The sequence below is a fragment of the Sparus aurata genome, chromosome 4, assembly GCF_900880675.1.
Source record: "Sparus aurata chromosome 4, fSpaAur1.1, whole genome shotgun sequence".
NCBI lineage: Eukaryota > Metazoa > Chordata > Actinopteri > Spariformes > Sparidae > Sparus > Sparus aurata.
The window spans coordinates 30392069-30415631 of record NC_044190.1 but is presented as its reverse complement, the minus strand read 5'-3'; the positions used below and the strand labels follow the sequence as shown (position 1 = coordinate 30415631).

The window sequence follows — 23563 nt, the reverse complement described above, 5'->3', positions numbered from 1 at the left end:
CATGTGTGTACAGTATGTATGTGTTTCAAAACAACGTCCTATTCGCCATGCTACTTTAAGTAACAAGGTAGCCTTTATCCACACACACACACAGACACTAACACACACCACTGAGATGCTCGCCAAGGAGCTCCTGCCATGCATGTGCGCGTGAGTGTGTGTGTGTGTGTGTGTGTGTATCTTGTGGTCTTGTGGTTTGTTGACATAGCCTGGCGGGCAGCTCTCACATTGAGAGGGCGCATTTTACCATTAGATGAAATGTTGCTTTGTGAGGACACACAATCACACAGACACACACACACACACACACTCATACAGACAGTGTATTGATTGAGGAAAGGTAATAGAGGCATATTTGTGTGTAGCAGACAGTGTGTTACATTCACTCTGTTTTTTTTGCTAACAGCCTCTCATGACATTAGTAGATAGGCCACCAAGGAGGCTGACCACACACACACAGATGCAGGCAATATACAGTTAGATCGACTGTGAACATTTTAATATATTGTTTTTTTGATAGTTGTTAAGCTGTTTTGTCAATAACTATTTAAGTTAGCAAGAAATCTGCCTGTTCTTATATATATGCTGCACTACCCGTCAGTCACTCCTTCTTTACCCACGTCCCTCCATGTTTTCCGTCTCCTCCATCAATCATCTGTCTCTCTATCTTAATGTCCCATTGTCTAAATCAGCTGATAGATAACCTGTGCCCATCACGTGCCTATTGATTGGGCACACATACAATTGCTGCATCTCCATAACTCGTGTATTGATTAAGCTTCACTAACCACGGCGTGCCTACACATCACTTTGATTAATACCGTGCATGCACAGCCTCCTTCCTCGCATGTTGTGCTGAGATATTCAAATAAAAGTTTGATAATAAGAGTGATGTTGTTGCTGTTTTGGATTAATTATGTCATGATAGCAGAATTCCAAACTTAGATACAATGCTATTACAAAGACGGTACTCTTTCATTACTACGACAGCTCCTGATGCTAGATAGGAGAAAACTGTCGTTTGTGGGACAGTAATGCTTTGAGCAAATAGCTTGTTATTGCCGACGAGATGATGAGAATGATCAGCTTCCATCGACAACAGCCAATTGTTTAGCAAATGATTAGGAAATGTGTTATTTAGATATCAACTCATACCTTGGAGACGATTGCCTAAACCTGGAAGTGAAACACACAGGATGTAATCAAACTGTAACATTAGCGAGGAAGCTGAGTTATCAGATATGTTGTTTTACCATTAATTATAGCCAAATGTGCCTCTAAATTTTCCCATTCCATCATCTTTCAGCTGCTCATCAATTGGGAGGCTGTAAAATTAACTAATTGGACCAATTTGTCAGATTACCTACATTTATGCAACTTGCAACCTGGAACACAACAGCATAAGATTACCCCAACATTCACATTTCCCACCCAGGGCGCAACTTTGGAGGAAAATCACCTCTGTGGGAAAATAATTATACTGACGCAACATAGCCTCTCCCTCTATGAAGAGCTCAGGGTGCCAGTCCTTTAAATGTTTCACCAAATGTTCTTTTTGTTGTCACCATTCTGAAGCATCTTTTAGAAATCTCTTGCCTTTCCCTCTGCATCTGCCTAATTGGCAAAATATTGCACTACTACAATCCTTGTTTTCGACTAACATTCTGGACTGTCTGCCGGGGATAACTCAAGGATAACGCTTGCTTAACAGTGACAGGTTGCTCGGTAGCTGTCCCGGCCTCCTCTTGTGCTGTGCCTCGTGCTTTTGCCTCCAGTCAGGTGGTTGATTCGATGCAGGAGAGAATGCTGTAACAGCCACATGTTGAGGACCAGCTGAACTTCGTTTCATCTGTGCAGCCATGTTTTTTTTTGTTTTTTTTTTACAGCTTTGGTACTTTCCAGTGTATAATCAACAGAGATTTTGTTGCTGTAAACATGTGGTATCCGAAACGTATTGATGCTTTTGACAACCTTAGTTTGGATCAACATTAATTGTAATTAATTAGTGATTTTTCTTACTATTCTGACACTACATCACACATTAGCTGTTACACTTTAGGCCATTTTGTTTCTGTTGTGAAGTCAAGTGGATAGAAAATGCGGCTGCAAATGTGGGCTATCAACCAGGATAACATTTTTAATGAGTGAGTCTGATTGTAATGGCTCTGTTCCGCGATGCAGATGGCGATAGCAGTCATTCAGGATAAAGCTGTTTCGGAGAAAATGTTTCATGTCATCTGTGTGGATGAATGTGCACCGATTAGCATTAGATACAGTAAGTACCACATTTCATTCTTGTGGAGACGGCACATGTTTGGAAAAGGTTGGATTAGCAGGGGATGGTTTTTACATGTGGCCATACACCCGGTTTGCTGTAACTACCACTTGTGCAGAGAAGGACGACGGCCTACACAGATACCTGACTTTATTGTTACGGAAGAGGTGGGCTGGATGTAAGTGGGAAGGTAATTACAGTTATTAAGTGAGTTGGCACCACCTACCACAGATGTTTTGTTGGATTAAAGGGGCTCCAGAGCGGACATACACTCTCTGATAATACACTGACAATACACCTACACTTAGCTAACAATTAGCTCACAGCGTCACGCTCGGCCGATTTTAATCCCACCATCAAGGCAGAACCTTCAGTAAAGCCAGACTTTTATAAGGAAAAAACTGTTTCTATTTAACGACCCTTTGTCAGATAACGTGTTTAATAGTTTGGATAAAATTAGAAAGAATATTCTCAGCGGGGTCAAGCAGGGTTTAGACACAGATCTGTATCGGGGTGTGCGTGTGTTTTGCTCGTTAACTTTGATATTTGGACCAGAGAGTCGTGGCAGGAGATTTAGGGTGGATTTGCTCGGTGCGAGTGGCTCCAATTAGTCTGGGAAAAAACCATGTGCGCACGTAAACACACACACAAACACACACACACACACACACATAACACATACCTGTACACGCACATTCGCTCATGCACACAGGCACAGATAACTGCGCAAAACAAATTGGACAAATATCCGGATTTCCGCTTTCAAGAAAGCACACTCTGATTGTTCACACACACGCATGCACACACAGTCACAATGCAGGGTGAAGGATGAAAAGAAACATACAGTGGACCGACATAGGGAAAGAAAAGACGCGGCCTAACACAAGTAAAGATATTCTTGAACAACCTCTGAATCCTGAGCCTTATTAAAGTTGATCATTAAATGTTTATAGACAAAAGAAGAGCACCAGTTTCTTGTTTTGTGTAACGGTGCCATCGCTGTGATGTCACCTTTCACAACCCAAGTTGACCAGTTATTGTCGTCCGGACAACAATGGGATTTCCTGGAGGAGTCGCTTCTTTAGCTGTTGAGCTGTTGTTGTCATGCATCACCGTTATAGGCTCTGTGCTTTCACAGTGCTGAGACCAGCGATCGCCGTGCCCTCAGATTTATATTCCACTTCACAGAGCCCTTTTGCACTTTCCGCCGCTGCACAAACATGAACCGAAATAGCGAGTGTGCTTAAAGGCGCCCACACAGTCTGTGCGCTCCAGATCTACTGCCTTGAACTTGTCATTGCGCTTAAAGAGAGCCCATGTCTGAAACCAATGTGGTGTTTTGTTTTTGTTGTTTTTAGCACTTTGTGGTATGCCTCACCAATTTCAGCTCCAGAAGAATAGAAAAATGGGTTTTTTTAAATTGAGAAGATGAAAATACTCAAATTGTCAGGGACTGTTTACTTGTTGAGTGCAATTTCAGTTAGCTTAGATGTCAATACATGTAATTACAACAACGAGGATATGATTTAATGCGCGTCTGACATTTTCAAAGACTCGCTCTTTGATATTTTGAACCTCTTTGTAAAGCATGCCCGTGCCGCTCCCTCTGCATTGTGTAGATTTTATTACCTTTTTACGGGAGATAAATCTGATCTGGTAATTTCTCATCGGAATTACCCTCTTGTATGCAGGAAAAAAAAGTGGCTGCTGTTTTATCCCTATTATTTTCAGTGTCTATGGCACCGAGATGCTTTACAGATGATGCAAAGGTGAACATAATGTCAAGCTGCTCTGTAGCAAAATTCATGCTGACAACGAGAGAAGGGAGAGGAAGGCTGGAGGCAAGAGGCTGTCATTTCTGTATTAGAGGACTCTCCTTGCTGCCAGCTTTTGTGACACTTTCACCCTTTAGACCTTTGGTATTAGTCTGCACGAGTGTGTGTGTGTGTGTGTGTGTGTGTGTGTGTGTGCTTGCTTTTACATATCCTTCGCTTGGTGTGCATGCCTCTCTACATATCTTCCCCCAGGCTACGATGTTTCTTGGCTTTTCTATAAATATTCATAGTCATGATTTGTGCAACATGCTTATCATTTCTTCTCCCCTCCTCTCCTCCAAGTTTTTCCTTAAGTTACATTCTCAAGTCCAGCTCCAGACATGCTGTTCCTGCATCATTTAGCTTCCTGTTTATTCCTCCAGACACCACACCTAATCCCATTTTTTCTCTCCCTCTCTCTCTCCCTACAGGATCCATCCTTCTCTCTCCTCCTTCACGATAAGCTCCAGGTGCCAAACAGTTCCCGCCGTGCGTGGAACGAACGCGACAGCCGCTGTGATGTCTGCGCCACTCACCTCACTCAGCTCAAACAGGAAGCCGTGCGCATGGTCCTCACTCTCGACCAGTGGGACTTGTCTCCCACCTCTTCCCCGACAGCCCTGATCGGACGATATGGATCTCTAGGACCTCCGGGTCCAATGGGAGCATCTGGAGCTGGATCTCGAGAGTGGCCTCCGCCTTTCCTTCCTTCCTCTTCCTCCTCGGCTGCTGCCGCCATTTCACATCCTCCTCACCAGTCCTCCCAGTCACCTTCCCCGAGCCCCAGCCAGACCCCAACGCCCAGCCCGAGCCACGGACCATCCAACACCGGCCATGGGAGTCCCTCAGCGGGGCAAACATCCAGCGGTGCTGCCACAAACGCACAACCCCAAGGCCCAGGGCACAGACTTGGGTCCAAGCCCAGCTCCCTGGGGCTGGGAGGTGGGGTGGACAGGAGGAATGGGTCGCCCAGTTCAGGAAAAGCTGGTGCCCAACAGCAACCAATGACTGGAGTAAGCAGCCCTGGCAATAATGGTGCTAACAGCAGTAATAATGGGGGTGGAGCAGTACTGAGTGCAGCAGCTCTGCAGGCCCATCAGCACCTGAACAGAACTAATGGAGGAGTTACACTCTATCCGTACCAGGTAAGCTACCTGTGCATGTTTGTGTGTGTCAGTGTGTGCGTGTGTGTGCCTTGCAGTCACACCGGAAAAACTGTATAGGTATTTCCCACACAAGAACATATTATATACATACTGTAGTGTGACCTTTTTTTGGTATTAGCCAATAACAATACCTGTCTTTCGAGATAATGTGCTCTACATTAACATACAGGCTCCGCTTTTGTTCCCTCTGTGTTCATTTAATTACTTCCATTATTTCTCTTTTGCTCTCCACTTTCTTACTTCTTTCCTCAGCTCGTACAAAGTCAGTCTTTGCTGCATCTACCCAAGGCAAAGTGTGTGTCTGTGAGTTGCCATGTGTGTATGTCTGTGTGTCCTTACTAAGACAAGGACACTTCTTACAGAACAAAGGCTGCAAGGTAGACAAGCTTCCCATTTATGGTCCATTATGGTAGGGTTGCAGTGTGTTTCCAGAGATGGGGCGTCGCATTGCCCACTCGCAGCGCCGATTCTGTAAACCATAAAGACTGACGACTGTCAAGTTAGAATTAATACAGATTCAGCAGTTCAAGGTTTATTTCTCACCTAAAATGACTTCAGACACACATCTCACTGAGCTATTTTTTGTCATGTTAGAGAAAGTTCCCAAACGAGCCACTGTTCAGTTTGAAAATCCCCGGAGCAATTGCCCACGAGTGGCATTCGTCCAAACAGGTGCAGCCAGTAATTACTTGCGTGGTGTTTAGTTTAGAGTCCAATTCTGGCCGGCTTCAAATACCCTTGTGTCAAAAGATGCCCCTGTCGACACGTACTTCAGGCTACTTAAATATAAAACCCAACTATCATTTATAACAGAGAGAATAACATGAAACTTCTGGAACAGAGAAAGTATCCAAAGTATGGGTTGAGTAGCAAACTGAACTTGAGGTCGCTTTTAGAACTGCAGCGTGTCCTCCGACACAAATTTGAATTGCCACAAATGGTAGACACTGTATTTTGGGAAATCTACAAAAAAGTGAGTTTTCTTTAAGCTTGTTAACTTGGTGAATAGGAGTGTGTGGCTCAGTATGAACTAAAGTTGAGGTTTAATGAGTGTAATTTAAGGTTTGTTAAAACTCTTAGTGCTCCAGTGTTTATTATCACTATGCATCCATGTATTTGCTTAGAAATCTTTGAAAAATATGCTTCTTTGACCTGCAGAACTAGCCTGAGAATTGTCACATTTTTTTGTTGTTCTCTGTATCATAGTAATCCAGTGATAGTTATCTTTACATCCATACATATAAAACAAGCAGGAACTGCTAATTGTTAATTTGGCATACTTTTAATGGTCCCAGTTTGACAAAATGTACAGAAATTAGGAAAAAAGAAAAATGTATTATGATGACCGCCCAAATCAAAATTAGAATGCGGCCCACAGTGTTGGACTTTGAAAAGCCCAGCTTTCAAAAGGACCAGACATCATGTCCAGACCACCAAGGACAAACTCGGCTTCATAGTCTGGAGTGCTTTATACAACATTTATTGTATTTCATTTGAGCCACTTAGTATCGCTCGCGGGTGTCAGTTATAATCTCAAATTGCAAAGAGAGGGTTTGAAGTCTATTTTCCCCTAAAAGAGCTCCCCATGAGGACACAATAATCGACTTCTTGGATTTGATAACCATCTCTTATCAAGAGGGAAACAAAACATCCTCTCCGACTGGAATCGAGTCAGGACGTAAAGCATTTTGTTGAGGCGATGCAAAGTGAAAATGAAGATAATAAAGGCGTTTTTTTTAGGAAGGAGACAGGAAGAGAAGGAGCGACAAGAGAGGAAGATGGTGGGAGGGAGAGAACGCCTCAGGTGACGTGTGGTCTAGAGGTGTATGGAGGGAGGCAGGAGAGCTGAGACTCTGGGGGGAGATCCAGAGGTGTGTGTGTGTGTGTGTGTGTGTGTGTGTGTGTGTGTGTGTGTGTGTGTGTGTGTGTGTGCATGTGTGTGTGCATTAACATGTGTGTATGAACGTGTTCTACAGATGTAATAATTCATACAGTGATAATTAAGACTCTGGGGACTCTATGTCACACACCCCCAGTACCCCTTCACTCTTTCACCCTCATTCACTCGCTCTCTCTATCTCACACACACACACACACACACACACCCTCTGTACTTATTCCTCTTGCCTCTTTCTTTCCTTCCTCCCCATTATTTCTCCTGTCTTTCGCACACTTTGTCTGTTTCATATTCACTCCCTCGTCTGTCTTTGCAGCTCCAGATCTCTCTCTATTCAGCCCGTGACTTGACTCAGATGCAGAGATATGGAGTCGTAGGTGGGAATTACTTGGTAACATCTCTGGAACGGTTTTGTTATCTTGTCCTGCTGGTCAGAAATAAATTAGGCATGTTATGTATTCTCGCCCGTCTCTGTGGAAAGTGGAAATGCGTAAGTTGTTTTGTGGAGTTGGTCCGCAACATTCATTCATTTTCTGACCACACTTACCCTGATAAGATGCTGCTTGTATTTGTGTGTGAATTTGTCTACACAGCATCTATATCAGCGTGCAAGAGTGTGTTTCAGAGTGTCCTGTGTGTACAAATGCTTGGTCCATGATTGCAGGTGCGTGTAATGAAAGTCTCTCCATGCTGCAGTTCTGTGCTCAGTGTTTGAGTCAGTGTCTGGTGTTGGTGGGTGTTAGTGATTCTGAGTGTTCTCGCTGTGACTCTGACATTAATGGTGTTTCAGCAGGAAAGGAGAAAACAGAGCGGGATAATAAATCACCCTCGTTTAGACTCACCCCTGAGAGGGGAAGGGAAAAAGGGGGAGGAGCTGAGAGGGAGAGAGGTGATCAAAAAATGGGAATGGAAGTAGAAAGGAGGAAATGAAGAGAAATTAGAGTAAAATGTAGAGAGAGGTGACATCAGTGCATGCAGACGCATTGCTGAGATGACGAGCAACCGCTACACTGCAGTTCTTGTTGTAGATCTGCTTTACTGCTGTACAGCGAAAAAAAAAGCATAAGAGACTGCTATTATTGATGTTCTAGCATCAGTGGAGCTCTCAGAAGGTCTCGCAAAGGCGGATGATTTAATCCGGTCAAATGAGGAATCTCTTCCAACATGTTCAAGTTCTTCAGCGAAGAGGAAACAAACGTGCCAGGAGCGACTGCTTACATAAAATACTGGTGGATGTGCTCACATACCACATAACTTTCTACACCTTCATATGTAAAAATGTCCTGTCAGCATTTGTAACTTTGTAACTAGGCAGGGTGACGTTAGCTAAGTTGCCAGTCAACACAAGAAAAAATGTTTTGAATAAATGTTATTTATTTACTGCAAATTAATAATACCTATTGTTAAATATCAGATTGACGCATGTACTGCAGACAAGGTGAAAACAAGAAATGCATAGCCAGTCAGCCAATTTTGACCACCTCGTAGCCCCTTCAAGCCCCCCCTTATCAAATATACCTGGAGGCAGTGGCAGTTCTAGACCAGTTTTAATAGGGGGGCCAGGTTGGGCCGGCTTTTTTGTTGGGGGGCACATACAACCCAGGAAAAAAAGACAAATCCCTCATTCAGACAAGGGATAAATGGAACTTAAAACAGTGTCTGCAGTTTCAACAATTTTGATTGGGTAGAAAACTGCTGATACACTTTATTTCTCTCTTTCCCTTCAGTTCAAAATCATTGCAAGAAATCTGTCATTGTGTTATTGATGCAGACTCCCTGTCAGGGGGGGCCACAGGGGGGTCCGGACTCAGTGTTACAGGGGCACTGGCCCCTGTTGGCCCCTCCCTAGAACCGCCCCTGCCTGGGGGCACCTTGGCTCTGGAAAATGGGTGCCTGAAGTTTGGCTCGGACATCATGTTTCTCCAAATCCACTGCAGCCATTTTCTTGGTCACAAATGAATACTCACTATCTCTACCTTTTTCAAGTTTGCAGCTGAAAAACGAACATGTCTCAAAATGCAAAATGCAGATACTTAGCTGGCACACCTGACTTCCCCCTCGAGGATTATTTTTGATGAGTAAAATCCCCATTAAAGTCACCTTCAGACGTTGTACAACAAGCGACAGAGAAGAAAGGAAAGACGCAGAGGCAGACAGAGCCAGAGCAACTTCAGTCTGCCTCCAGCGTAGCTGACATTAAAATCCTGCAGGGTCAGCAATCTAAGCGGTGACAGCCTCCACATTTCATATTTATTAGGACTTTTCTTTTTAGTCCCACAAGAAGCCTGGGACAAATGGAAACTGCTGATTCAGTCAGAACAGGGAAGACGGATTGTAACGGACCGAGTGTGAATCTCTCAGGTACCTCACTGGGATCAGTGAGTCAGTGAAGGCCACAGATACGCTCAAATGCACATCATAAGGGCCCATAGATGTAAGTGGCTTAGCAGAGGTGGAAATGTTAGTCTGCATTTTCAGACAAATGCTCTATTAGAACTTGTTAAGGATCCAGCAGGTTGACAGGTGTTGATGTCCAGGCTTCAGTGACGGACCAAGGTGCTGGTGAACGTAAAGTAAAGGTCAAGGCTTCAAAGCCAGTGGGTGAAGTCAGACAGCACTGAGCTTGGCGGTGTTTGGTCCTTTAATCTGCTCAAAGAAACAACACAGAAACCCATCAGTCCCTTTGTAAGACACTGAACTGCGTCACATTTGACATTGCTTACCTTTATTGAGAGAAACTAAAGATAAATCAGGTATAATCAGGTCTGTGTGAACTACTCTTGTATTGTTTGGCTTATATAATTGGTGACAAGAGTGGTCTCTCTCTCACTCCTCGTCTCTCTCTGGCATGAGAAAACAAACCTAACATTGTCTCTCTGCCCTCACTCTGTCCTTCAAGCAGCTAATTGAGAACAGGTTTATGCAGTGCAGTCTGAGTGAGTGTGTGTGTGTGTGTGTGTGTGTGTGTGTGTGTGTGTGTGTTTGTGTGTGAGCGAGTGTGTGTGTGTGTGTGTGTGTGCATGTGTGTGTGTGCGTGTGTGTGCGTGTGTGTGTGTGTGTGTGTGTGTGTACTAATTTCAACAATGGTTAGATTAGCTTTTCTCATTTACAGTGTTTCCGTTTGTTGTGCCAAACACGGTCAGACTTAGCTGGATATCCTCTAGGATTAATTAGGCTGCGGTCATGGTCTAAAGGTTAGAGAAGCTTGTGACCAGAAGGTCGCCGGTTCAATTCCCTGCAGGATAAATCTGGGTGGGGAATGTGAAAGAGCAGCGCTTGCCCCACCCTTATTCGGCTACCACAACTGTGGCAGCCCAGAGCGTGACCCTTAAAGGGGAACTCCACCAATTTTACACATCAGAGTGTGTTTACTGGCACTACTGCATCTTTAGAAAGAATATGCATAAAAAAAACGAGGTGTGGCTCCAGGCGAGGCAGTCGAGTTGCATTATGGGTAATTTAGGCACCAGTTTTTTTGGCATGGAATTAAAAGATGATATCTCTGCCCTGAAGTTTTTGATACCTTTTTTGAAAATACTACTATGAGCCGACAGCTCTGAATCAGCTGAGTACTCTGACCACCCAGCGGCTCACCAGCCAGCGGTGATCACAGAACAGTCTCTCGTCTCATCAGCTGAAATAGAAGTTGACAAGCCCAAAAATAAAAAGTGTGATCCATTAATTAATCCAGCAAAGGTCCCCTTGAGTCCCTTCACTAGAAAGCAGTGGCGGCGGTGGCTCAGGGGGAGGGCGGGTCGTCCACTAATCTGAGGGTCAGTAGTTTGATCTGCACCCAGATTTACTCTCGAGCTGCTCATCAGGAGTGAGCATATCTTACTGAAGTGAATGTGCATAAAACTCATTTTCTTCCTGACATTGTTTTCTCTTCTATTGTTTGTCTTTTCATGTCTTCGGGCTGTTTCTGATTTGATTACACAATATACTGCATGCATGCTGATATGGAGCATCGTACATTCAGTTTCACCCTCCTCAGCCTCACTGTTGCTCTCTCTATATATGCTGTATATAATATTTATTTTATGTAATATAATAATATGAAATAAACCATTTCCTTCATTTACTTTCTCCACCCTCCCGACATTTCATTTCATTATGTGTGTTGTCTACTTGTCATGACTGTTTTTCTGAGTCTTCTGCACTTAATTGGAGTCGTTTCCTTCCCTCTCTGTCTCATACACTCTCTCCTTGGTTCTGTGAATCTGTAATGTAGAATAAATAAACACTCACTCACTCACTCATTCACTTACTTTCCTGTGTCTCTCCCTCTCTTCCTCCACTCCGCTGCAGTACGCATTTAGATTGTTTTACAGATTGTGTCTAACCGCCTGATACAAGCAGGCCGGACCACACACATACACGGCGAGCCTCTTTTTCCATTCCCCCTCACACAAACCTGACATTTTTAATGCGCATTTTCTGTGTCAGCTGCTCGTGGCATGTGGTTGGAAAAGGATGGAGAAATAAAATATGGGTAAGAGAGACAGATGAGTGAGGTGGGTGCCGGGGAAATGGCGTTTGCGTTGTAATGAAGATGAATGCGGCAGCTTTTACCTTTTTTTCTGAGAGCGGCGGAAGAGTGGATGTTGGTAAGTGCTGCAGTCTGAGAAGGAGGAAGAGTGAGAGTGACAGAATAAGTGTGTAAGTGTTTTTCTTTATCCAGTCTTCCTGGAGAAATCTGATATCACATTCATCAAAGTCCCACGATGACGAGTACAATCTCACAAACAGGTGTTCTGTGAAAACACGGCCAGATTCCGAGTTTTTATTGATTTGCTGCATCATTTGGAACATATTTGCCTGTTGTATCATCCTCAGTACTCTCTATGTCCTGGTATTATCTACATCCCTTTCCTCTCTTGCTGCGATGACCTAATATCCTCATAGGGATCATTAAAGTTTCATCCAGTGTAATTTAACCTAATTTATGCTGAAATGTGGAGACAGCAACTCAGCCTTTATATCCCGTGGGAGAATCTGAGTGGAACCGACAAACTGAAACAACAAAACCATCTTTTTTATTTTCGATGACTACATTACCCAAAGTGCCAACCACGTAAATGCATTAGCCCAGATGAACATGCAGGAATGTTGTTTTAAATTAATATTATCTCACTATCCATCTTTGTTCTTTGTCTTTGTTCAGACGAAGAACTAATGAGACAGATTTAATGAGATACATGAAGCACAGCTTTCCAGCGCTGTTTCGGTTGCAGAGAAGCCAAGAGAACCTTTTGGAATCTCGGGATAGTCTGATATTGATGAGGATATGATTATTGCACTTTTTTGGTGACAATAGACAGTGCAGCCGAGTAATATATGGAGTCTGTATCAGAGAAATGGGTAAAACAATACATCACTTTTAATTTCTTATTGCATGAAGGTGTCTCCTTTGATGGTTTGGGTCTTTTTTTGATTTTATTTTGTAGTTATTTCCTCTCGTGTCTTGTTGTCACGTTCTACTTCCTGCTCATCTGTGTTCTGGTTCCCCCCCTGTGTTCCTGTGCTCCTCCCCAGCCTCATTTCCCCGCCCCACACACCTTACTCACATCAGCCTTGTTAGCACTGTCCTGTCCCCAGCGTCTCTCCACCTAGTCCCCTTGTTAATTCAGTTTTTGTATTTAAGCCTGTGTTGTTACTCTTTGTTGGTTCGTCTGTTTTCATCCATGTGTCTCCGGTGCCCGTTCCCCGGTCCTCGTGTGTTCCCTTTGTTCCTGATTTGTTCCTCGTAGTTTGTCCTTAGACTTTGTTTTACTTTGGTGTTTTTCCTTTGCCTGCCTTTTGTTGCTGTTTTCTGTTGTTTGCACTTTTGGGTTTTGGTGTGTGTTGAGTTTGGTGCTACATCTCCTTGTCATTTCAGCCTGCTAGCAAACAACAGACAAAAAGCCTAAGAGCTGCTGTGCAGTGGGATGCACTGCCATTTGGGTAAAGACACCAAGCGGAACCAAAAAACTGAACCTTTAAGAAGACAAATGTGGATATGGGCAAAAGCCACCAGCTGGAAGAAAATGAAAAACTTGGGGGATCCTGTCAGGATGTCGTGTGTTCAAAGAGCATTTTGTTCGTAATAATCTCTGCTAAAATACTCTAATATGTTTTGCTTTTCTTGGTGAAAGTGTTGCTTTTAGCGATGTTATGACTTGTGTCTTGCTAAATGACGCCTAAATTATTTCTTTCAGTGTTTTAGCAAATTTCATTAAGACTTAGAAGTTGGCTGTTAGAGGAATGATATCAATCTGTTGTTATCAGCATAAACAGCTGTTCGGAGCCAAAAAGTGACTGTTGTGCCTGAATAACCACACAACAAGAGCGAGTACACAACTGCTACCGTCCTTTTTACACATTTACAGATGTCAGATTTATTTGATTTGCATTTCAGCCCTTGGTTACAATTCAGCCCTTGTGGTCTATTCTGCCGGCCTGCACATATTATTCAACCACCTTCACTTTTCAGCTCGCATAATAACCCTCTCCTTCACTGTGCAGGTAGTTGTCCCTCTTCCCATTATCAGGATGAATGAGTAACCAGCACAAATGCACAGGTATTCCATGTAGCTCGCTGAACCTTTACTCCATATGTTCACGACTCCTTTAGTAACGCAGGGGCAGCAAGCTACACTGGCATGTTGGAAATAATTGTAAATGCACAGGGAGAATGGTGGATAAACTATAGAGGCGTCTTATTTATAATAGGTGATTTATCAAGGCGCTGGGTTGCGTGCTTGGACCGCAGGAGCCCTCAGCAGTAAATATACGCACAATGCAGCTGATTTACACACAGATACACACAGGTGCAGAGAGGTGCAGACATAGGCGTGGACATTCTCACAATAGATATACATGCTCGCAGATTTACTCTCACACAGGCTTTTGTGGGGTAATGATATAGGTGCTCTGCTGTCTGGCTGCTGGCAGCACATAAAGAACTATAATCAATAATCCATATCTATTTCACAAATGGGTCAGCTACAAACACACACACACACACACACACACACACACCCACGCCTACGCACACACACCAATTCACACACATCTGCACACAGCGACAAACTAACACAACACACACTTACACGAAGCAGATGTATGTGTTATATACATGTGTTTCTCTGTGTGTGTGTAGGTTTCAAGCATCCTATGAATCTAACTCCAAACACAACCCACAAACAGGCTCATATTGTCAACGGCAGACACCACACATAACAAAGACACACAAATACACACACAGTCTGTGAGCGACTAAATGTTTACATCTTTGTTCATATGGACAAGAAGACAAGATAGGAAGTGTCGGACAGGAAATGCTGAAATGTGCTTTCTATTGAAAGTGGTTGCACCATGGAAACATACAAATTTTACATTTGTGGTTACGCCGTCAGATTCCTACACAGTCACATGTAGATAGATGGGGGGCATCCAGTGACCCAGTGGTTAAGGCACATTCCATATAATTGGATTGTTCAAGTCCGCCCAGGGACCTTCTTTCTTTCTTTCTTTCTTTCTTTCTTTCTTTCTTTCTTTCTTTCTTTCTTCTTTCTTTCTTTCTGTCTCCAAATTACCATATCAACACTATCAACTGTGTAATAACGGCAAAAGTTGTTGCAGTAAATCTGATGAAAAAGTCATTTTTATTTCTTAAAGTTCAAAAGTCTCTCTCTCTCTCCGTCCTCACTGTCCTTTCAACCCTGCATACGATCTAATAAAGGACAAATGCCAGGAAAGATGATCCAATAATAAAGGACGAATGTGAATAGCTTAAGATGGCAGAGCAAAAGGACGGAGAGGATGAAATTGAATTGGTTAGAGGCAATAATATAAACGGGTGGAGAGAGTGAGATGGAAGAGAAGAGGAGGGTGAAGTAGAAGACAGGAGGGTGTGTTTGTTTATTAGTTTCTGTCTAATAGGGACCCAGACAACATTCTGCTGCTGGTTCACTGTGAGCGCTGGAGAGCTTATCTTCTGACAGTCTGCCAAAACACACACACACACACACACACACACACACACACACACACACACACACACACACACACACACACACACACAGACACACTTGGAGGGAACATATTCTCATGTTCTGTTATCTGTTAACAGAACATCCTGTAACACTCAATTTACATTGGTAACATATATTAAAAACAACATTTGGTTCTGTTAATCATTTCCTTTACAAAGGTTGTGTTTATTTCAAATAATAAATATAAATATCAAGACAGAAAGGGAGTATTTTAATGTGCTACAAGTTTTTAGAAATATATTTTGAAGGCCAAAATCCATCAGAATACACAAATTAATGGTTCATATTCCTCAGCAGGAAACCAAAGGGGTGTGGGAAAGACAAAGGAAGAGATATACTGCAGCATACTACATGCTACACATACATACTGTGTGTGTGTGTGTGTGTGTGTGTGTGTGTGTGTGTGTGTGTGTGTGTGGGTGTGTGCCTGTGTGTGTGTCATGAAGGACATTTGGCACAATATAAGTCATCAGAAAAAACCTCCTGTAACAGCTGTCCTGGTGGAAATGAGAAAAAAAGGAGGAGTGATGGAAGTCATCAGTCTTTCTTTCTTTAGTTTCTCTAAAAAAACAAACTACAACACGCTGAAAACATGACACTTATATTCACTAATAAACATTTTGACTCTCTCTGTCTCTCATCAGATCTCCCAGATGGTCTCTGAGGCTTCCAGAGAAGGTTTGACCGAGGCCGCCCTGAACCGCTACAACACACACTCTCCTTCACACACAAACTCGTCACCGTCTCACACAAACTCTCCTTCACACACTCCGGCCGCGACCACGACGGCACCCCCCACCACCACCACCTCTGCTGCCGCCTCCTTCTTTGCCAGGTAAGGTGCAATACCATAAGAGCTGCGCATTCAGAACGCGCCGTACATACCTGGGGCCAAATGTATAAAACTCTGTGTATATTCAGGTGTAGAAATCTGTTTCCTCATAAATCTGAGTCATGCTGAAGTTTTAGGCATGTCCCTGTCCCTGACCATCCCAACAATTCACTACAAAGACTCTAAACATGCCCCCAATTACCTGGTTTTCATATAAAAGCCCAGAATTTAGTTAAGCGGTGAGGAGAAATGTCATAAGCGAAGAAGCAGTTAAAGAACAGGAACTGCAATTTTATAGACTGCGAACTTGAAGTAATGGTTGATCAAACAGATCTATGAAGAAAGAGTATTATTTCTGGCTTTAGCAACAAAATGAAGTAAGTGAAATGGCAGAAAGTGACACAATCTCTGAATTCAAGCAAGAGGCCAAGAGGTGCATCTCTGCACACAATGAGAAAGTGTGAGCTACTGGAGAAGAGAGGATCCCCGCACTCTCTCCGCTTGATAAAGACGAGCGGTCATAATGGGTCAGAACATCAGTACGATCCCTGAGAATTTAGCTGTATTGTAATTTGTGCATTTAAAGTGCCCTCTAGCAACATTAAAGTAGCCGTTGTGTCAGGTGGCACAGCCATTACACACGGCTACAGCACTTAAATAGTGCCGTCTAAAGCAGTGGTTCCCAACCTTTTTTCCTTGAAGCCCCCCTTGCCTGTGTCCAAGACAAGCCAGGCCCCCCTAACCCGCATACACTAAAAGAATAAAGTGGTTAATTACAAACTTTTATTTGCAAAAATAAACAACAGCTATATTCTCCTAGTTTTACAATGTATATAGATACATTTCTTCCTTTTTGTGTCATCAGGTGTATCACACACAAACACACACACGACCAGATGGTAATAAATGGCTTAATGAATTTAAATGTGGACCAAGAAATATGTTTCAATTTGGATTATAGAGAGTTTTGATTGGGTGTGTTACTGGGACTTTATGCAGTCCAGGGTATAATTGGCCATTTTGACTATTTTTGATTTTACCATTATATTTCACCTTAAAAACTATTTACCTTGCCTTGTTGTACGCACATTCTCACCACATCTGGAAACATGCGTGGAAAGTACATTTTTCGGGTGTATGCGTGGTTTATATGTGCTTAGAGCTGTCCACTTGTGATTGGATACATGTTGATTCCAAATGTGAAGAGGACTCATATAGTCAATTGAGATCTATAGACAATGTGAAAGCCAATGAATCATACAAAACTGACATTAACACAGTGGTACTGCATTTTGTTTAATCCCACTAGGATTGCATTTTTAGGATTTAGCAGCATTATAGGAACTAGAATAATCAGTATTACAGAGGATGTTGAGCATGGTAATTTCAGTAATAACAAGGATTATAGCTGCATTTTACTTGTCCATTTGTGGAAGGTTAATCCTTGGGTTAGTTAATCCTGGGTTTAATTAATTCTGGGTTAAGTTAATCCTGGGTTTTAGGCCAGACATCCCAAGTTCTGACTGTCACGCTGAAGTCTCTGAAGTTATCTAATACAACAGGAAGAATGACAGGACATGCATGCAAACAACTGCATTGTAAGATGCTGAAAGATGACGATGGTCGGAAAATGGAGCGCTATTATATTATTGCGCATAAGTGTTCTTTTGTTGTGTTTATCAATAAATCTATCCAGTCAGCAGTCGTCGATGAGCTGTGTAATCAAATCTAGAGAAATGCAGAGCGACACGACATAAATAAGACCCGGGTAATACGGGTAAATTATTGATGAATAAACATGGCAGGCTGAAAATGAATGAGTAAATTATTCATGGGTAACACAAGACTATGAGTGTGTCACAGTGTCTGAAGTATTGCTGAGATGTCGTATCTAATGAGCTGCTTTAAATCACATTTTAAATGATACGGATGACTTTCACACGTCTCCCCTCTCTCCTCCCTGTTGTGCACGTTCTTGCCTTTTGCGAATGAGCGTGTGTTCTCAAAATCTGCAGCTAATGCAATGTGTGTTTGCCTGTGTATGATGTATGAGTGACGTGCTTCAGTGCAGCAGACACAGTGCTGTCCGTCTCTCACAGCACCTGTGACCGGGCGCAACTCGTAAATTATATGGGAGCACCCACGAACACATGTGCATGAACACACTCTGTCTTTAGCTTTCTTTCTCTGACCCCCTGAACTGTCAGGTAACAAGGCCATTTTACACAAACACACACACACGCATACACACATCTGGTTGACACTGCAAACATACAGCCAGCTGTCTTCAGGCTGATTTATTAGCATTAACCTTTCAAGTGAAAGAGCATGGTTGGTTTAATGGTGCAGGTGTCACTGTCTGTGGATGTGTGTGCAGGCATGTGTGTGTGTGTTTCAACGTTTGTGAGTGTGTGTGTGTGTGTGTGTGTCTAGCTGTCAGTCTTTCTCTCCTGTGTCAGGCTGTACAATTACTGAAGCTCGATGTGTAATTCTTACCTTAAAATCAGTGTGTTCTGTTTCGTTCGCAGCTAAAAACTTAACATGCACAATTTGTCTCTGTCATTGTGCGTGTGTGTGTTTGGGAGTGTGTGCTGGGTTTCAGTTTAATTAGCAATGTACACTCTGTCACCTTTTATTTTTGACTCCGGTAATGGCAATGCGTGTGTGTGTGTGTGTGTGTTCATGGTCGATGGATGCAGCCATGCAGCGCTGGTAAATCCCATGGCTGTCTTGGTCTTTAGTCTCAGACGTGGCCTGCATACAGACATTCTTATTACACGCACGCACACACACACACACACACACACACACACACACACACATACACAAATCTCCATCTTGCTCACTGTCTGCACACAACAAAATCCCTGTGTCCAGCACTTCTCCTCTCACCTGATCCCTTCCTCTTTCTATCCCCTCGCTCTCGTTCCTTCATCCTCCTCTCGTCTGTAATTGCTTTCTCTTTCACTCTTCCACTCCTTTCCTCCTTCCCCTCTGTTCTGTTATACCTCTCTTCTCACCACACAAAGTCTTCACACTGACCTTTGCTTTACCTCCACTAATGTGCAGGAGAGTAATATCTTTCATTAGTACAGATCTGTCTGTGAATATGTCACACTGGCACAGTAGCGCTCGATCTTCCCCGTGCTGCAGTGGCCCTCTGGGGATTTAGGGTAGAGGATAGAGACATGCTGTACATGCCGGGGTGTGGGTGTGTATGAGCCTGTGTGTGTGGACGCACTCCTTCACTGGGGGAAGGGAGTTTCTATCAGTGAAGGAATTTTTTTTACTGCATGCTCCGAGGATTGGATCTTTGGGGATTTGGCATTGTGTGTGTGTATGTGTGTGTGTGCAGCAGAGTAAATGAATAGGTCCCAAGTGATTTCAGTGAATTGGGAAGGCGTTGTTATTTTGGATAGAGCATGGAAGTGAGACAGGGAGAATGCCGCCTCTTTCTCTGGCTCTGTTTACCTCTTGCTGCTTCTCTTCTTCTTTCCTTTAAAAGAAATAGTCCATCAAATGATAATCAGCCACTAATTAGGCAGCAATCATAATGGTTGACTGATGGCTGATGGTAAACAAATTACCACATCAGCTGCCTGATCACATCAGGATTTCTCCTGTTTTTTCTTTGCTCATGTGTCCTTTAATAGTTTTTGAAAGTGGTTGTCTTTTATTTTGACAGAGAAGAAGAAGCATATTTGCTGCCCAACTGTTTTTGAGTTACTGGGACTTTTACATCTAGTGCTGCAGAGCTGCAGTTTTTTTTTTTTGAAAGGTAAAATGTGTGACGAAACAACGTTAATTTTAGTTACTACAACAATAGGTTTACATGTTTTGGTGCTCAAACAACACATCGGTTTTCTCAGACTCTCCAGTGCAGCAGGATATTTCCTCTCTGTGTGAATCAATGATTTAGCTCCTGTCTCTTTAAGCCCCCCCCCCAATACCCAGTCCGCTCTGATTGGTCAGCTCTCGCACACCTGAGCCAGCACTGCTCATCGTATCAGTGGTCAGCTCTGTCATGTTTTTAGCTTCTAGTTAGTATCAATCAACTGTTAATACAGGCATATATTATGCAAATGTGTGACATGGTGATGTCAAAGTCATAGACTTAAAGCCAGGACTACTAACGAGGTGTTTAAAAGCACTTTATTAGCAGTGTTTTCGGTGTGAAAGCAGCCCTCAGTGGCGTTGACTTTGGGATTTTTAACACCTAAGACCTTTTAAGCACAAGAACCTCTTCAACACGCTTCAGGAAAGGAACAACACCAACATATCGTATAGCCCTTGCTCTAGCCATTCTATATTTTAATCTCAGTCAGCACAGAGCAGCATGTGATATCTATGTTTTAATACACATGAGCAGGAAGTATCATGTGGCCATCTTGACTCCATGTCGAGCACAGCCATGTATGAATATTTCATAGTTCAGGCTAGTGTGCCCTATTGCAGAGCAGCATGTTAGATGGGGTCTTAATAAGGAGCAGGAAGTGTCTAAATTGGAGTCGATGTGTACATGCCGATCAGATAGTGTCAGTTAAGCCAGTGCTCCATGGCAGTCTTACTGACCCCCCCAACACACACTCACTCACTCACACAAACACACACCATCACTCTCAGTCTCGGCCTATATCTCCCTCCACTGATAGCCTGTTAAATAGAATGTAATTAGCTAGTGGGCCAACAACACAGACCAGAGACACCAGTCATAAATCAGCTCTGTGTGTTTCAAAGTGAGTCCAGCCTGCGCAGGTGAAAGTGTCGTCGTGTGGAGGGAAGAGGAAAAACAAAGCATCAGCATGTGAGTTGCTGGACTATTTTATGACCCGTGCTGCTTTTTAACAAGAGAGAGACACATCGAGGGACCGAGGGGGAAGAGAAGCACGGATGGATGGAGGAATCAATACATGTAAGGAAGGCTGGAGGGATGGATGGGTGGATATATGAAGAGGGGGAAGGATGGATGAAGGGATAAAAATAACGAGGCAGACAGGGATAAATATAGGGAAAGACTAAGGGATGATTGTAGAGGGGGGATTTAAAATGGAGAGAATAGGAGAGGAATGAAGGGGTGGAAGGCAAATAAAAGCACAGTGGAGGCAGATGAAGAGCTGATGGATGGTGGGATAGAGGAGATGGATGGCAAACAAGTGTCCTTCACTTTAGGGTTAGATTGGAATAGATCCACTTGGCCAAATCCCAGGCCACTTGTCATTAAACGCTACCAATTAGGTGGCGTGTGTGTGTGTGTGTGTGTTTTTGTGTGTGTTTTTGTGTGTGTCTGCCATGCTTGAGTTGTGCCATAGATTAAACCGGGCAGAGTGAGCGAGCATAAGAAGAGGGTAATAGTAGGAATGCATACACAGGAAAAAGAAGGATGCATTTTCAAAACAATAACACACACAAATAAATAATACATGTTTTTGCCCCGGGGAGCAAGTAGGAATCTCCAGCAAGAGAGTCGCTGCTTGTGAATCCATCACAGCCACGTCACACTGTTCAAGAATCATCACTGCAGCAGCCTGTTGTTTCCATTGTTACATAGAAACCAATTTGCAGATTTTAATTCACATATCGTCCCTATTTGTAAAAATCCACCCACAGTCATGAATCATACCATTATTATTATTTTGATGATACGTTTAACCTGTACTTTTGATGGACTGTGCTGCAATAAGAAGGTAGGCTCAGCTCGAACACAGTGAAAAACCAATTAGTGATTTTCTATGTTTCATACAGTATACACTCACACACACACACACACACACACACACGCACCCTACACACACAGATTCACGCACAAATCTCCAGGGAGAGCCAGTCAAACGGTGAATCGCTTCGTCGTTCTATGGGTCACTGAATCCACATCTCTCTCGCCTCCCCTCCCTCCTTTCTCACTGTCCCTCCCTCTCCTCTATTTCTCTCTCTTTCACCCCACCCCCCACCTATCCTCACTCTCATTTCTGTAACCTGCTGCAGTTAATTGAAAGCCAATGGTGTGAGAATATGGCTCTTTGACAGAGAGCGTGTCAGGGCGCAAGGTCTTTTCTCTTTCTCTTTTAAAATCATAGAAATATATGTGAGGATAGATTAAAGCGGAGCAGACCAGGAATCCCTGCCGGAGCCGTTTTAGAGCTCTTTTATTTCATCGTATTGTTAATGCTGCTGCCGCGCGTAACTCAGATTGTCAGGGAATCTGCTGGTTTGAATTGCGGTTGCATAAATCCCAGAGAGGGAATCACACCGACACATGCGAATATTTTGTACCAATGACAATAAATGTCCTTACTGGGGGTGAATTACTGTCTGCAGATTTACTGTCTCTGGGTTTCCCCTAAGATTGCTCTTAACCTCTCTCTGTCTTTCTGCTCAGCCATGGTCAGTGTGTATTCTATTGACCTTTTATTAGAATTAAAATAATGCATTATTACCTATACATCTGCATAATTTGTTATGTATATATGATAAACTACGCAGCCTGTCATTGGATTTTTTGTCAGGCTCTGTTACCAAGCATAAATGGCTTTCTACCTGACAGACAGGTTGATGGTCACAAGTGGTGATCAATGATAACACAAGAAAGCCCACAATAAGATAGCAAACCTACATTTGAGTGGGCTAAAATCATGTAGACAAAACACTTCAGTTTTACCATGACAGACAAGGTAAATTATAGCCCTTGGCAGCGGTGGTACTCAGACCATACACACCTATACAGAATGTAAAAATACTTGCGCATTTAAAACTCTACATATATAAATGTACAGATGTTTTGTTGGCAAAATTTACATAAAAGTATCAAAAGTACTTGTTAAACATGCAATATTCAAGAATAGGCCACCTGTCGAAATTATACTAGAAGAACAGGGCACTGGTGCTGTGGACCGGGACAGGAAGGGGCTAGCTGGTTAGCATGCTAACCTCAATAGATGTTTCTGTAACATAATACATAGACATCATAACGTCAAAACTGTAATTTCTTCACATTCTGTTGAGAGGTTTCGTTTGAATGTTTCCAACTAGAATTCTTACATATTGCATCTATAATACTGTTGCATCTACATATTTGCACCATTTTATTGTTGTTGGACCTCAAGGTGGAGCCACCTTATATACAGTTTAGTTTAGTCGAGGGGTCGGGCCTCTCTGAAGTGTCACAAGACTCGAGTAATGTGAGGGTTGTGAGAGGACTAATTGAGGAGAGCGAAGAAAGTTCTTGTACACAAATAAAAAATTTTAAAATGGAGAATTTTACCTCTTCTCGCCTTTAACAACTATTAAAATCTAAAGTTTAGAGATGAAATGTCTCTTTTTGTGGAACTAAAATATGACATAAGGGCCCTGACTAGACACTCCTTCTTTATAAAGGGTCACAAGCCCTTAAACACCGGGGAACCGGTAGTGTAATGTTAAATAATGCATAGTATTTTATGAACTTGGATGTCTTTTAATGTAAAAGTCTTCATCTGAAAAGTAATATTGTCGGATAAATGTAGTGGACTAAAACGTATGACATTTGCCTCTAAAGTGAAGGCGAGTA

At 42.9% G+C, this 23563-nt stretch overlaps 1 protein-coding gene across 3 annotated transcripts in view; it reads left to right on the top strand.

Annotated features, from left to right (window-relative positions):
* Nucleotides 1–23563, top strand: part of kif26ba (kinesin family member 26Ba) — an 88497-nt gene that overhangs the window by 24386 nt on the left and 40548 nt on the right. For all 3 annotated transcript variants that reach the window (XM_030413910.1, XM_030413911.1, XM_030413909.1), the window contains exons 3-4: nucleotides 4521–5234; nucleotides 15833–16023. In XM_030413910.1, coding sequence (XP_030269770.1) covers nucleotides 4521–5234; nucleotides 15833–16023 — 905 coding nt within the window. The remainder of the gene's footprint in view (nucleotides 1–4520; nucleotides 5235–15832; nucleotides 16024–23563) is intronic.